General features: G+C 41.2%; 1 protein-coding gene across 4 annotated transcripts in view; it reads left to right on the forward strand.

The window, feature by feature from the left end:
• The window catches only part of marchf8 (membrane-associated ring finger (C3HC4) 8), an 80,822-nt gene that overhangs the window by 27,704 nt on the left and 36,547 nt on the right, over positions 1–16,571 (forward strand). Inside the window, exon 1 of one of the 4 annotated variants that reach the window (XM_080036384.1) lies at positions 16,099–16,253. The exons of the other annotated variants lie outside the window; for them this stretch is intronic. Coding sequence (XP_079892510.1) covers positions 16,224–16,253 — 30 coding nt within the window. The 5' untranslated portion in view covers positions 16,099–16,223. Of the gene's footprint in view, positions 1–16,098; positions 16,254–16,571 lie in introns of those variants that run through there. 4 annotated transcript variants of the gene reach the window in all.

A 16,571-nucleotide genomic window follows, 5' to 3' on the forward strand; every position in this document is an offset into this window, starting at 1 on the left:
GTCACATCCATAGGAATCCATTTGTTCGAAATCAAAAGTGAGAGCCCACTGTACACCAAAGGTATTCAGCAAATGGAAGGATCTGCTTTCAGACAGCATTCACAAAGCAGTCCCATAGGCAGAGCACAATACCAGATGTTGGCTTGCTTAGAAATGTCTGTAGCTTGGAGACCAGAGCACATCTAATAACATTGCAATCCGTCCTTCAGCAGGTGTACAGCAGGTGTCTCAACATAGATTTATCTTATGAAGCCTGTCAGGAAAAAATAAAATGTGCTGTCTTTTAGACCAGTGCTTTACTTTTAGACATAAGTGGTTTTTAGACATCGATTTTCTTTTCGAAGGACTAAAGCAGCAGTGTTTGAGGTACATTATTAAAGAGGACATATTCTCCTCATCTTCAGGACTTTGTGTTTGATTTTTGACCTCCTATAGAGCAGCTAGATGCACAGCACATATACATATAGAAAACTATGGGTCACTGTAACGTCACCGTTTGCATGAGTTGGGGGGGGGGGGGGGGGGGGGGGCTGTGGTGAAGTGGATAGGGTGGTGGACCAGCAACTATAGTGTCGGTGGTTTGATCCCCAGTCTCCCCGCCATATGTCCAAGTGTCCCTGAGCAAGACACTGAACCCTAAAATGTCTCCTGATAGTTAGCCATAGGGATGTAACAATATACCGCAAAACGGTCGTTCGCGATATGAAAAGGCCACGAATGTCAACCGTAAGTTTTTTCTTGTTATACCGCGTCACGGTATTGAGGCGAGCGTGTATGGTAAATGCGCTCCGTCATTGTGGAGAGTCTGGTAAGCAACGTTGTCATAAACGTAGCACTCAATCTAACACTGTATGGGCCACACCAACATTGGAAACCAAACAATAACACATTGACACAACATCTTATCACTGAAACATGACTTCTAACTTCAAACTGAACAGTCACGTCTCACGTGGGCCGTTGTTTACACTAGCGCGTGCAGCTTCACAACATTGAGTCACGTAGCAGCAAAGAAGAGAGAGAAAGAGAAAAGGGAGATAGAGAAAAAGATCGACTAGCTTACCAGACTGAAGAGAAAGTTGCTCGCGGGTCAATTATATAATTATGAATCCAGGCGAACGTGAGGAAATGAGATTATAAAAAAAAAATAAAATAAAAAAATAGAACAGAATAGAATAGAATCCACCGCCACCGCGCGTTAAATCCCCGGTAAAGTCGGCGAACTTCCGTGAAAGGCAGATGAAGGAAATAAGTCCAAAGATCCTTGATATATTCATCACAACTTCACGTGAACTCAGCAGACAGTAGCTAACAGCATGTTGCGCAATACTATGGAATCCCTACTATGTCAAACTTAGGTGACACTACTTTGGTCAAATGAAGGTGACGTTGCGAAAGTGTGAGGAAGGGAGGGGGAGAGGAGTGCACTGCAAAAACATTGATTTTGAGACTGCAATTTAAGTTAATAACAAATAAAAATCATAAATAAATATTTTACAGAGTTAATTGTGCTTGTCATAATGTAGGCCTAATAAGGTAAAAGCATGGCTTGCAAAAATAGAGTTGATAAGCAAATAAAACATAAATAAATGGGGAAATTATCACACTATTTAAATTATTTTTATTTTATACATACTTTTACAGTTACAGACAAGTGACTAAATTAAGTTTAGATTTAAAATTCCTATTTCAGTTTGAAAAATATAGATGTAAAGCTTCTTTAAAAACAGCAGTAGAGAAGCAGTGTCTTTGTTTTGGTGATAAGTTGTTTAAATCTCTCAGAAATCTCTTTTTCATATTAAGATATAAAAAATTTGAATTATTCTTGTGTTTATGTTTTATTTAAATCAGCGGTACAACATTTCATTTGAGGGGGTAGAAATGAATTCCGCGCTTAATATCGTATCGTGATATCGCGATATCAATCGCAATATCGTATCGTATCGTACCCAAAATTTCATATCGTTACATCCCTAGTTAGCCAGCACCCTGCGTGTTAGCTGCTGCTATCGGTGTATGAATGTTTGCTCCAGTTGTAAGTCGCTTTGGATAAAAGCATCTGCTAAATGACATGTAATGTAATGTAATGTAATGAGTTAGCAAAAACCTCTTGAAACATCGCATTCAGAGCGGTGCAAAGCCAACTAAAACAGCCTGAAGGCCTCACGTCCAAAAGCCATACTTCATTATTTGACACTTTGGCATCGTTTAACATGTCTATCCAACATTGTATCATCAACGTGTTTTAGGTCAGAGAAGATGGAATAGCATAATAGGACCTGTTTAATGCACCACTGGACCAGATCAAGACACTGTAGAAACCGATCAAGATAATGGTCAGTGAGGGTCATTATGACTTTGAGCATGGGTCATAAAACAACCCCTGAAACCATAAAAATAGTGTCCACATTGCTTGTCTTCTCTCCCCTAACACTATGGATAGTACAACTGCTTGAATGCACTAGTACCTGGTCTATTGATGAGGTTTACATGGAGTCTGCTGAAGTCTGCCAAGAGGAGAAAGTGATGAGAGCAGGTAGTGTGTTCTGAGGGAATATAAAGATGAGGTGAAAGAGAGAGAACAGTTACAGCCTGTTGTAAACAAGGTGAGAGCTAGGGAGAGGAGCTTGTTGTTGCCGTAGAAACAGAGCAAAGACTGACTAAGAATATAGTATTGGTACTGAAACACAGAGGCAGAATGTGGAGACATTACTGTATCGGCTGTTTAGCTTTGCTTCTGTTGGAGATGTAAAAAAATTATTATATTTTTGTAATTTTTATTTTTTTTGGCCTTTAGTGTCAAACATTTCCACAGCATATATCACAGCTAGCGTGTGTGATCACAATCTTTACATGAACGATACAGATCTGAAAATTCTCTAATTGAAAAGTGCACACACATAACCCACTGACGCAACACAACAAAGAAATACAATTAAATTAAAGAGAACTCTGAACTCTAAATGCAATTTTTTGTAATATTCTTATTTTTTTGGTATTCAGGGTTGAACATTTCCACAGCCTATATCATTCATAACTCTTGTGTGTGTGCTTACCATCTTTACATGGAGGATACAGATCAGAAAATTGTCTTTTTCAAAATACAACATACAATAGAGAAATTAAAGTAAAGAGAACTATGAAAAGTTAGTGGGTAGCCTGTTTCCTTTACAAAATAACTTGAAAAACAAAACCAGGCCTTTGGGGCGTTACATAGTGAATCCATTTCCCCCCCATTGAAGGAGCTGTCGAAGGCTTTATCTGCCCGGAGGCTCGCTGTGGTTTCCAACTCTTTCCTGCTTTGATGAGTATTCAGGACAGGTAGTGTGTTCTCCCCAAGGGGCCTATACCCTCTGCAAATCCAAACCAATGTATCGCCGATCCCCAAAAAAGGCTTTTCATGCAAGGGGCGACCTGAATCACACAAGTGTCTTCTCTGTGAAATTGAGGTGAAGCTTGTGGGAGCATAGTTGCTGTCAGTCCGCCGTGGTTGTGACGGATGTATCTATTTGATCTTATGACACCTTCCTCCATTTATCCCACGCTTAAGGTCGGGTTGCCGGCGGCGACTGCAATCTTTTTAAATGCTTACATTGCACGAACACACATTGTCTCTGTGATAGGGGCTGTGGCCTCCCTCGCGGCGCGCTAATAGATTATGATGTCTCTATATGGATAACATGACAATCTCAAGAATGAAGGGGGGGGGGGTTATTGCCATGGAAACTGCCTCCCAAGGACTTCAGATGCTCTTAGGACCAGTTTTGTTTTTAATCCTCTCACTGTGAACCACACGAATTACAAGGACTTTCTAGTATTTGTTTGAACCCTTAATCAGTATCCTTAAGTTCTACAAACTCATATAATTATGCCATAAGTATACTTCAACTTTAATTGCTTTTTTGGGACACACACTTAGAAAGGGGAGGGTTAAGAGAGTGAAGTTTTCTATTTTGTTTTGTATTCACTCGTTTGAAATGGCGTGTTTGTGTGATTTGAAGGAGATAACCTGTGGTTCAGGCTGCACTCACTCACTCACTCACTCACTCACTCACTCACTCACTCACTCACTCACTCACTCACTCACTCACTCACTCACTCACTCACTCACTCACTCACTCACTCACTCACCCACTCACCCACTCACTCACTCACTCACTCACTCACTCACTCACTCACTCACTCACTCACTCACTCACTCACTCACTCACTTGCTTCTTTCCAATCTCTGCTCACATCAACTCTGTCAATATTTGCCTGGTCAGCTCATCCCTGTATGTACAGACAGACTTAAACAAATATCTCCGGTAAGGAGCATTGAAATGGGCCTGCAATCAGCTCCCTAACAGGGAGCAGATGGTGATATTTTCCTGATGACATATTTTGCCGTTTACAGCGATTCTCCGCAGCTTGTTCCATCCCTCCCTCTTTCATCACACTAGATTACTGTATTTTATTTAAGCTCTGAGACGAAAGTATAGAGTGAGGGCGATGGCACTGTTCCTATTTGCACACACGGGTTACATTTGGCTCTGTTCGAAGCTCAAAAACGAACAAGAATCGCGTGCATGCGTGCGTGCGTGCGTGTGTGTGTGTGTGTGTGTGTGGAAGGACATCAATACTGTAGACACACACACTTAGACACTGTGCTCAACAGGTCCGCTATCAAAGAAAGAGGAAAATCCATTTCCTTTGCCCAGATCTGCACACTTCCTGGAGACAGGGACTGTGTGTGTGTGTGTCTCTCTCCCTCTCTCTCTTCCTGACCCTGAGGTGAAATAGATAATTCCTTAGAATGGGAGGCACAATAGCAATGGTTTGATATGCTGTGCAGTTTTCTTTCATAGATAGATACAACCTCTATGTCCCTGGGGCGCTTTTTTATTTTTCATTCAGCCCTGCGTGTAAGCCTCAGCTCTGCATAATGTAGACAGCAGCAGCAGTAGCCTTATAGTATATTATTTTTGGATATGACATTGTTGCGGTAGCCTACGAAAACAACCCTCCCGGGGAGTTTGAGGCAATCAAAAGGCATAAATGAATTGTGAATTTGATATTTTCTAGTTTATTATATGCTACGCTATGCCTCTCTTTATTTCTCTGTTGATTTGTCATAAAAATGGTCCAGAGCTAATTCACAACCTCTTTTTAATATAGACTCTAAGGGCACAATGGTTTGCTGCGAACACATTGTGAGCCCCTTCCACAGCTGTGTCATGTGGCATGAAAGAATCCTGAGTGATGCAGTCAGAGCTTCACCCATATGGAAATGAAATGGGCAACACATGTGGATGAGCAGTGGGCCGGTTAGCATGTGTTCAGCTGAGGTGGAAAGCAGCTATAACTTCATAATGTGAGTGTCGATAGTTAGCCTGCTATCGGTGTATGAATGTGTGTGTGAATGGTAACGTGGGAAAGGAAAACAGGTCTCCCTTGCAAAAGAGTCTTCGGTCTCAATGGGATTTACCTGTATAAATAAAAAATAAAAAAAAATTGTTCAGTTTTGAACGTATAAAAGCTGACAATGTATTAACTTGCAAATAATGTAATAAAAATTCTGAATTAATAAAGAAATACAAATTGCGATAAATTTAGATATAGGGGAAGGTGGGGTGATTTGTGCAACTTTTTACTCAAAGTGATTTTAAAGTGAGGCCTTGACAGTTATGTCTCCAACTCAAATATGTACATATATTTCAGGATGTTGTGCATCCCTGGCAATAAAAACTTTGGATCTGGAATAAACTGTTTAAGAAATATAGCTTTCGGAAAAAAAGTTGTCTTGACGCACAAATCACCCCACTACGTGGGGTGATTTGTGCGTCATTGTGTCACAATGACAAAGTCACCATCATCATCTTTCTGGCCATCTCTCATCAGTGGTGTCGTTAAGTGGAATTGAGATGTCACTCTCTTCTGAGCTACTGTAGACAATCACTTTCTTTTGGTGACCAGCGTATACAGCCATGCCACTGGCACAACTCTCAGAAATGTACTTTGCACTAGTTGCCCCGTGCTTGTGGAACCAACTGCCACCTGACAAATGTGATTCCCCCTACATTTCTGCCTTTAAATCAAGGCTCAAAACCCATATGTACACCCTGGTGTTTCCTCCCCATTAACTATCTTACCTCTGCACTACTATCTGTGTTTATGTGGATGTATGGGCTTTACGTCTTTTATTTTGGTTATTGTTATTGTACCTTCATTGTTTACCTACTGAATGCACTATGTACAGCACTTTGGACAGTGCAAACTGTCATAAATGTGCTTTTATAAATACATTTTACTTACTTACTTACTTATAACTCACCCAGGCCCTTGCGCACAAATCACCCCATCCCCAGAATTTTGGATAATAGGCATGATGCAGCAATTTAGGGTTGACATTGTGCTAACTATATAGACTCAAAGTGTAGCATACCAAAGCACTAAACATGTGTCAAATGTTTTCAAACGTGTCTATAATTGTTCAGACACAATAATCAAAAAACCTTGATCATGGAAATTTTACTTTGAAAGGCAAAACACAGTTTTTTGAGCTTAAATGTGCTTATATCTTATTCCTTGTGTCTACCTTCTTTACAGGATGAGTCAAATGGATGGCTCTTCTTAAATATGTGGTCACATTTCCAATTTCTTCCACGGTTTTCTAGAAACAAGGGGTTTTGCATCTTCCAAAATGCACAAATCACCCCACCTTCCCCTACTGTAAGCTATTGGTTTATACAGATCCTTAAAATAAAAAGTTCTCTTAAATTCCTTGACCCAAAGAAAAGTGTTACTGTTGTTAAAGAGGACCTATTATACTTTTTCGACTTTTATGACCTTTAAACGTTGTTATAATGATTTAAAGTCATGTTTAACCATACTAGCGTATCAAATAATTACGTACATGTATTTAGACGTATTCCCTGCTGACCGTCTGGCGTGGCTGTGCAGAGCGCTAAACACTAGGGCAGCCGGTCGAGAATTTACTTGTTCAAATCGGTTCAAATTTCCTGCCATCGTGTCGTCACGTTCCCGGATTTTTCCATGTATGGTAATGCTGCAACGTGGTAGCGCGCTCCGGCCATGCCCCCACCTTCCTGCTCTCAAATCTGCCCACGTGCTGCTGAAAGTGTTCCGGAATGAAGGTAACCAATCACAACGGAGTGGGGTTTGCAGGAGGGGCGGAGGGGGCGGAGATGGCCGAAGCACAGTGTTGACAGAGCATGCTGAATCGCCCAGATGAGAGGAAGCGTTTCCCGAAAATCTACATAGTTTTTTGTCATGTGATTCGTGTCAGGTTGCTCTATAGCAGTTTTTAACAAGAAATTAAGACCAGAAAAGTAGTATAATAGGAGATCTTTAAGTTGAGGATATACAGTGCTGTGTAAAAGTTTGTGAACCCCTTGAACCTTTTGGAATTTTATTTTTGAATTGATAAACAAACATCTGTTATTTCATATAAAAAATACTGGTATTGATAAAAATGAATTAATAATGGTAAAAACTATTAAAAGGTTCAAGGGGTTCACAAACTTTCACACAGCACTGTATGTGCAGGGTCAGATCAGCAGGTGGCAGTGATGCAATCAGTGTATTTTAGCTCTGTCCCTGTGAGACCAGTGGATTTGACCCTGGGACTGTCTTCAGATTAATCAAAGCACTTAAATGAGTTGAATCTTTTGTGTCTTTGTGAGTAGGACTAGCTTCAACCTGCCACCAAAATCAGTATGGTAGTTCCTTGTTCTTTGCAGTGCTACCTCAAGAGAGATATTCTCCTAAAAGTGCCCTAAATATTTCCTCTGAACACTTTCATCATTTTTGTTGCAAGCTATTACGGCACTTACTTCCCAAATATTTTATCTCCCCGTTTTCAGCATTTGCAAAATGCGTTCAAAATGTAAATGTACCTCTCAGTGATTTGCCGGCGTATGAGGCACGTAATATACAGAACTGCTTTTGAATGCAAATTGCTCTCGCTGCCCCTGGAACCCTATTTTTCTGGAAGCCAAATTAGGCTGGACTTTAAAATTGGCGATTGGAATGAGTGGGAGTATAGGACCAATTCACTGCCGCATTCTAACATCCCATCAACAGTACACAGAGGTGTTTGTAAATCCAAGGTTACTCACACAATGTAGCTGGAGTTTAGAGGAGTGAGCAGAACTGCATTTTAATAGAACATCAGAGCTCCTAATGCTACAAACAAGAAGAAATTAAACTGTCTGAGAAGTTAGGAGTTTCTGTTTGCTGTAGACTTTTGTTTATCTGCAAAACCAACTCTGCCATCCTCTGATGCTCAGGACTTAATTATGCAGACTGTGCTTTTTGGAAGGCGGGGCTTAACGAGACAGAGCGTTTCAGACAGGGGCTGAAAAGAGGAGATACAGCAATGGCGCTGTGAGAAATATAAAGTTGAATTCTTGGACACTACACCATGAAAACAGTCAGTAGTAGAAACCCAAACTACAATTTTGAACCTGAAAATGGGCATATGTTAGGTTTAACTTCCGGCCATATCAACATTATGTCATGGCTGTGTCTCCCCGCCATGGGGTCATTACACATGGTCTAACAGCGAAGACTTTTCACTGAGGTTATTTTGACCTGTTGGTTGCCTGTGTGTGGTCATGGAGATGGTTGGGCTGTAGTAGAGGTAGCTTTAACCACAGGCGTTTATCTCCCCAACTGAGGGTCCACATGTTGCGGGGAAACTTCTTTACAATCCTGATCTCATCTTTTCACTGTGCAGCTGTGGATTATTATTGCATTTTGAGTGTTTGCATGTGTCTTTAAAAAATGCCCTAAATCAGTGTCTTTGCCACGCAGACTTTTCCTCCACCTGCCTGGGGTCAGTAATGGGGCGCCATCTGTTTAACAGCAGGTGATGACTGATGATGTCATAAGTAGTGGACAAGAGCCATAATGAGAGCGAGGCAGGTCCTCAGGAGAAAGGTGTGTGTGTGTGTGTGTGTGTGTGTGTGTGTGTGTGTTTTTCTTCTTCTCTTTATAATACTCTGAGGTCATTTCTGACCTTATGAATCACAAAAAGTTCGAGCACAGACGATATAGATCTAAAGTGAGTTTTTCTAGCAAGATCGCAACATCAATCGTGTTCACGCAGCCTTTGAAAAATGCTCTGTCCAGTTTTTCTTACTGAGGCGTAAAAAGTCAGGGGGAAATACAAAAGAGATTTTTAGATTAGATGTCATCAGACAACTTTATTCATCCCAAGAAGGGCATTGCATCTGCAGTTTAGCCCGTCCACAATCACACAGATTTAATGATGTTACATGTTGAAAGCACAGATCATGAATAGACCAACAGAGATCAAGGTTAAGGACAGCAAGGTAAAGATAATAAGGTCAAATTAATAGCAATAAAATAAAATGAAACTTTTTATGCTACCTTCTTGTTTGAGACAGACATGATAGCCATCTAAGTACGCTCATCAGGCTGCTGCTGTTTATAGTTGATCGAGTTGAAGTGGACTTATCCTGCCCATTGATTTTACTTCAAAATGTTGTGATGATTAGTTAGGCTTTTGGGAGAGATTTGTGTGTATGTTTAAACTACTTACTGCCCAAATAACGTGTACAGCTACTGTATTCATTTATCCTTTGTCTGTAGGAAGAAATTAGCATCAAAAACAGCGTGCATTTGACGTCATTGAGTTTTCACAATGAATAGATATTCTCCTGGTTTAGGCCGTCTTTGTTCACCTTACCCGCGGCTCCACTAATTGTCTGTATAGCCGGAAATATCATGTCGAGAGTCCAAGAGAGTAGCAAGCACAATGAGGTCTGCAATCGTGGCTCTTGTGTCGCTGTCTGCATCTCAATAGCTTTTCGATGACTCGCCTCATCAAACACACGCACACGGTTACCGGGGGAGAAGGCTTAATGAAGTGAGTGGGATTTTTGTCATACTTAGAGGCACTCAGATCCGCCCCGCTGACAGTTTTACGTAGGGGGGCGACAGTGCGTCTACTTGGCAAGCTTTTCTGCTGTTGTCCTCTTGCTCCTAACACACTGTAATGCACTGCTGAAATACTTATCTCATTTAGGAGGTTATCACCGGCCGCGTGTACTGATAGAGTCCACATGCTTTAGTCTGCACACAGGGTAAATACGGCAGGTCCTTTTCTCTCTTCCTTTTTCCGAACGCTGATTAGAACCAGATTGCTGGCAGACGCTAGGGTGGATGGGTGGTTGTGTGTGTGTGTGTGCTTTAAAACACAAGTTAGCATTTTAAGTTCTCTGTGTAGGAAATCATTAAAAGGCCCAAGTTCAGTCTTAATGGCCTAGTGCTTTAAAATATACATACTGGATTAATATGTGCTTGTAGCAGTGAAGCAGGCTTGTGACTAGGAGGTTAGATCCCTGTGCCTCTTGATGATTACGCCCTCATTACCTCCAATGAGACACCCATTGAGTTGAAATTGACTTGCCATTTGCGCTTTCTACTCAGTAATATTATACATCAACTCCTCTCTCTGATAAGACACTGGGACCCAGTCCATCACCGCATTTCTTCGAAGCACAGTGTGTTTTCCTCTGTGCCATAGCAGTGAGTCACTCACTAATGGTACAGGTTATGTGTATTTTTATGTATTTTCTTCGCTCTGTAGTGAACTCAACAGCCTGTGAAAGCACTCCGCATCACGACTGACGCTTTTGAGCAGATTGTACACTGCGTTCAGTTGAATAAAATTAAACTTGATTCCTGATGTTAAAGTTTCAGCTCCAGATTTGTTAGAGACTTAACCAGGAAGTGAGAGATTCGATCATAAGTCCTTGAAAGTTAAGACATCTTTCCAACTTGTTCCAACATTTTTACTCAATATCAACAAGTCCAAAAGCAAACTTTAGACAACCTTATATCCAAGCCTGAACAAGGAAATCCAGCCTTGTTTTTTGATTTTGTTGTATTTAAAAATAAATGTTGCTCTTGTTTTTTAATAGATAATTGGTCTGGGAGTTTTGTTACAATAACACCCATTATACTTTAAATCCACCTGTTGTCCTAGTTAATGTCAAGTCAATTTGATTGTATGTAGCCTGAAATCACACAGTTCCCCCATTTGCACTCATGATGTCTCTTCAAACTGAATTCATCTTTGAAAGTCGGTCAGTGCTTGTGTAATACTTCTGTGTCCCACCTGAATAGAGCAGCTATTTGTCATCGATTTTGCACTTTTGTAGTGTTTAATGTTGTTTTGAAAAGGTTCACACTCATGTATTTCCCAGCTTTGAAGCATGATGAAAACCCATGAAGGTCAACTGAAGTGTTTTCTGTTTTTTCTTTAGTATTTGTTTGCAACATCAAACTTACCCTTTGAGCAAACAACTATATTAGCTGTGGTGGCCGATTCAAGATATTACTCCATTATTGAACTGCACAGTGTGCCTAATTTAACTGCTATTCTTTTGTCTTGTCTGAATGAATCATTAAATTAAAATGTTCCGTGGAGGATTGTAAATGCATCGCTCATTGTTAAGAGGATTCTCTCCTTCATCTCTGCTCATTATTTCAGCCTCACAGCCTGTCCAGGAATAGACTTTGAAAAGTACAGTTCTTAGAAAGAGCTATGACTTAAAAGGTTGTGCCTCCATCCGAGCTTGCGTGTGTGTGTGTGTGTGTGTGTGTGTGTGTGTGTGTGTGTGTGTCTCTTCTTCTCTTTATAATACTCTGAGGTCATTTCTGACCGTATGAATTACAAAAAGTTTGAGCACTGTGTGTGTGTGTGTGTGTGTGTGTGTGTGTGTGTGTGTGTGTGTGTGTGTGTGTGTGTGTGTGTGTGTGTGTGTGTGTGTGTGTGTGTGTGTGTGTGTGTGTGTGTGTGTGTGTGTGTGTGTGTGTGTGTGTGTGTGTGTGTGTGTGTGTGTGTGTGTGTGTGTGTGTGTGTGTGTGTGTGTGTGTGTGTGTGTGTGTGTGTGTGTGTGTGTGTGTGTGTGTGTGTGTGTGTGTGTGTGTGTGTGTGTGTGTGCGTAAGGTGATGGGGTTAATTAGAAAACATTGCCACCTCTGATTGTTTCTCTCTTTGCTAATAGCTGCTCTTTCTGGACCCAGGAGCTGTAATACACGGGACAAACAACATGACAAAGCAAACTCTTTCAACCCTCTATCACACTATGTAAGCATTCATTACGCCATGTGTACTAGAATATAGAGCAGCTAAAAATGGACTGATTCTATCTTTTTTGCTGCTTTCAGCTTATTGTAATCACATAATGGAAAAACTTAGACAGCGGTTTTCAAAGTCTAGATAGATGTGCTCCATTGGGTGTCAAAATTGAAGAGAGATGGTGAGATAGTGTGGGCCAAGCTTGACAGTTAGACAGGTACAAAAAAAATCTAATCAATAAAAGCTGCTACAGTCAGCCACCATTTTTCTTTTGGGACTGTGTATTGATGGCATTGTTCCACGGCCGTGTTGCCGCAGTGACGGGCGGCCCATTTTTATGTTTTTCGCTTGTGTATATTTTTGGTCTTGAAGATTATGTCCCATGAATACACTCATATTGGCTCAGAAAAACCCCATCCTCCGCTGCATTACATAGAGATATGGAAATGAAAAGCAAAGCTCCACATCAAAGCGTTGCATGGATGCGAATAGCGAGAGGATCCCTGGGTGCAGCTATTCAACATTTTAAAGAATATTTAACCAGGGATTTCTTTTTTATTTAAATATTTCTGAAGAGCTTGCCTTTTGATTTTTGATTCTCCCCTTCACTCCTATCTTTATTTATTTATTTATTTTATTTAACTTTTATTTATCCTCGAGAGACCAATTGAGGGGTGACCCTCATTTACAATTGCGTCGAGTCTCAATGTATCTCAATGTCCTTCTTGTGTCTCTCTCTTAATTTGAGGTAGATTCGTTTGAAACATTGAAACGTGCACACAGGCAGACAGGCTGTGGCATTGTGTAGTTATCAGTATGCATGACTGTATTTGAATATGAAACTAGAACGGCTGTTACAGCTCAATTTCACGCCCAGTGGGATATCTGACATGTCCCTCCCTCGGTAGAAATGCCTCTAAGTGTCAGAGCTTCCTCTTTTTCTACATTCTTTAGTTTAGTCTATGTTGTTTTGCCCTAACATGTTCTCCCTTTACCCATATATGAAAGTATATCTGTTCCATCAGACTGTGAAGAATGAAAAGCTGTTGAATTGTTCTAGCACCGAATAGACATTAAAAAAATTCAGAAACATCCTTTTTTATGCAATGAATTTTTTGGATCTGAATACTCATTTTCTCTTTTATTTTTCTATGTTCACAAATTCAGAAATCACATATTCAACGTGAAAAAAATTAATATACGAAATTCAGATAGACAGATTATTAATTTTTGGCATTTTCAAGCTTTATTAAATAGTACAGAGTTGAAATGGGGAGACAGAGAGAGAGGGGGGGGGTTGACATGCAGTAAAGGTCCACGGGTCGGATTCGAACCCGCGACCACTGCAACTTCGCCTGAGCTAATATGGTACGCGCTCTATCCACTACGCCACTGGAGCACCCCGACAGATAGATTCAGATGAAAATGAGTTTTTCCATCCACTGTTCCAGCTGCAGTATGTTATCCTGTTCTCTGGAGTCTCAGAATAGCCTCTTTGCACTGAGCCTTCACCTCAATCAGCTGTTATACATCTTACATTAGCCATGATTGACACTCTCTGACAGGGGCTGCAATCAGTCTAACTGCTATTCTCTATTAAAAGAAATATATAATTTTCCTCCGCTTGACATCACAATAGCACCTGCTCTGGCTGCTGTCAACCTGTGCTTTAAGCCCCCTGTAAACCTGAAACCACAAAATCCTTCAAACTATGTACTTTGGGGAGTTAGTTGCATGATAGTAAGCATCTAAAAATAATTAGTGTGTGTGTGTGTGTGTGTGTGTGTGTGTGTGTGTGTGTGTGTGTGTGTGTGTGTGTGTGTGTGTGTGTGTGTGTGTGTGTGTGTGTGTGTGTGTGTGTGTGTGTGTGTGTGTGTGTGTGTGTGTGTGTGTGTGTGTGTGTGTGTGTGTGTGTGTGTGTGTGTGTGTGTGTGTGTGTGTGTGTGTGCAGAAGGTAAAATATATTTCTTGTGTCAACTGTGCCTAGTCTTCAAGCCCGGGGGGACCAGTGGGATCTACTGTTAGACTGTGTTTAAAGCCAAAAAGCTTTTTAAACGGTGTTACTCAGTGAAGGTAATTAGCTGCCTGGCTCATTCTACACTGGAAAAGGTTCTTTGAGTGAGTAGAAATACAAAAGCGCATCTCACTGCTGTTCCAAAAAGGATAATTTAGTCTAAAGTGATCAATTATCTTACTGTGGGAAGTTTAGCAATCGAAACATGTCAAGGTACTAAAAGTGAATGCTAATCTGTGCACAAGAACATCCAAGGTAACTCTCACAATGAAAAGAGTTCAGAACATCCGCTCACTTATCACATTTATGGACCAAATTTTTTTAATCTGAATTTCTGTTTACAAAGACCATCGTCTGAGCATGAGACATGGGCTGTACACACAAAGGAGAAAGAGGTATCTATTAACGATCAGCACACTTGAGCATGTAGATAATTTTATGTACAAATTCTCACAAGTGACTGTTTCCTTTCAGTATTGTTGTTTAGAAACGATGGCTATCGAAAACAAAAGGATACCGGGACACAGCAAGTGTAAAAAATGACAAAAACATTTTGCAATGTTTACATATTTGAGTGTGTTTAGCCTCTTTTATTCAATGGCTGCAGTTAAAGGTAACATTTAAGCTGCCTTACCCATTTTCCCATGATCCCTTGCAACTTCATGACCTCATCAAACTTCGTCTTTGGTTATTGTATTGATCGTGAGGCCCCTGCAGGCAGAATATTACATACTGTGCGGTTAAACATTTTCTTCACTATCGCCAGCATTCCTATTCATCAAACATAGTTAAAATCAATGACAAGCTAGGTGCTACCAAAGACACCGCCATTTTTTTATTTTATCACAGCTGTATTTAAAGTTTAATTGGATTGTTTTATAGTATTGACTGGACATCAGCCTGTGGTGGACTGCTGCTCAGTGTTGAGTGAGTGATTGTGTCATTCTGTAGCTTTGCCCTTGAACACAGCTAGATGGATGTGTGTAGTAAATTACCTCTCTGTCATCTCTGCATCCCGTCATAAGGCCTGTTGGGGATTGAACCAGGAATGCAGTGTGTACAGGACCCGGCAGTAAGGGTCACTCTGATTGGTCGAATGAAAGTGGCTTATTTAATTATTTGGTGGCTGAATCTTAAAACATTTAGAGGTGTGTGTGTCTGTCTGTCTGTCTGTCTGTCTGTCTGTCTGTCTGTCTGTCTGTCTGTCTGTCTGTCTGTCTCTGTCTGTGCGTGCGTGCGTGTGAATACAATAATTGAAACAAGACATAAAAAATAAATAATAACAAAAGTGGATTTTATCTCTTATACGTTACTTTTCTTCAACTGTCCAAGGCTATAGAAACATATTTGTGTGTGTTTGTATGGTGGCAGGACAGGCTTAGGTGGGTTTAGGGGGAGGTACTGTTAAGGTTAAGCCCAGAGTGTACAGAACAGAGGGAGTCTATTTAAAGGACAGCGCCTCCCTCTCATGAATGATTCAACAGCCGAGCTTTGCCCCTCCCCCACCTCTCGATCAGCTGGAGGAAGTGACTGTTCGACCAATGGGATTACAGCAACGATTGACTCTCTGTGTGTGTATTTGTGTGCGTGGGTGTGTGTGTGTGTGTGCGTGTGTGTGTGTGTACAGCTGAGAGGGAGAGCCAGCCTGGACAAGCAGCAGCGGCAGCATCATCAGCTCTGTCTGTGTATTTGTATGTGTGTGTGTGTGTGTGTGGGAGGTAAATGTAGGGCAGCCCTCCCTCTGCCATCTCTCTCTCTCTCTCTCTCTCTCTCTCTCTCTCCTCCGCTGTCTGTCTTTGTTTCCATGCTGTGCTGCTGCCGTAGCTGCAGTCGCCACGGCGACGGCTGACATTGTTGCCGCGGCTCCTCCACTTCCGTATTGGCTCTCTCTCTCTCTCTCTCTCTTTCTCTTTTTCTTTTTCTCGATTGCTCTCTGGGGCTCAACTCAAAGGATTTACAACAGAGATGGCATGTAACCTCCCTGAGGAACCATTGTCTACGTGAGGGAGTGTGTGTGTGAGGGTGTATGTGTGTGTGGTGTTGTCTGTTTGTGTGTGTGTGTGTGATTGGGTTTCTGTGCAAGAGGATCCAAAAATGAATTCCTGTTGGAAAATGAAGATTCAGGTACAGAAATATTTTGATTTTGATACCTCTGTGGATGTTGTTTTTGTTGATGTCGATGTGGCCTTTGTTGTGGTTGTTTCTAATTGTGCAGCTGTCACTCATAGGCCTACTCTAGATCCTGTATTATGAGAAGAGGTCTATTTTCACATCATATCTACATGGCCCAGTCGACCATATGTTGAGGTGTGAACAAAGAAACAAAGATGACAATAAAAGGAAATGGGGCTCATCGCAGTTTCCATTCAGTGGGTTGTTATGGTGAGGCCTTCCATCTCCGTGGTGATGGCAGAGTGATGCTTCTGCTGCAGTAGCACAGAG

Source organism: Ammodytes marinus (genome assembly GCF_949987685.1).
Source record: "Ammodytes marinus genome assembly, chromosome: 11".
Taxonomy (NCBI): Eukaryota; Metazoa; Chordata; class Actinopteri; order Uranoscopiformes; family Ammodytidae; genus Ammodytes; species Ammodytes marinus.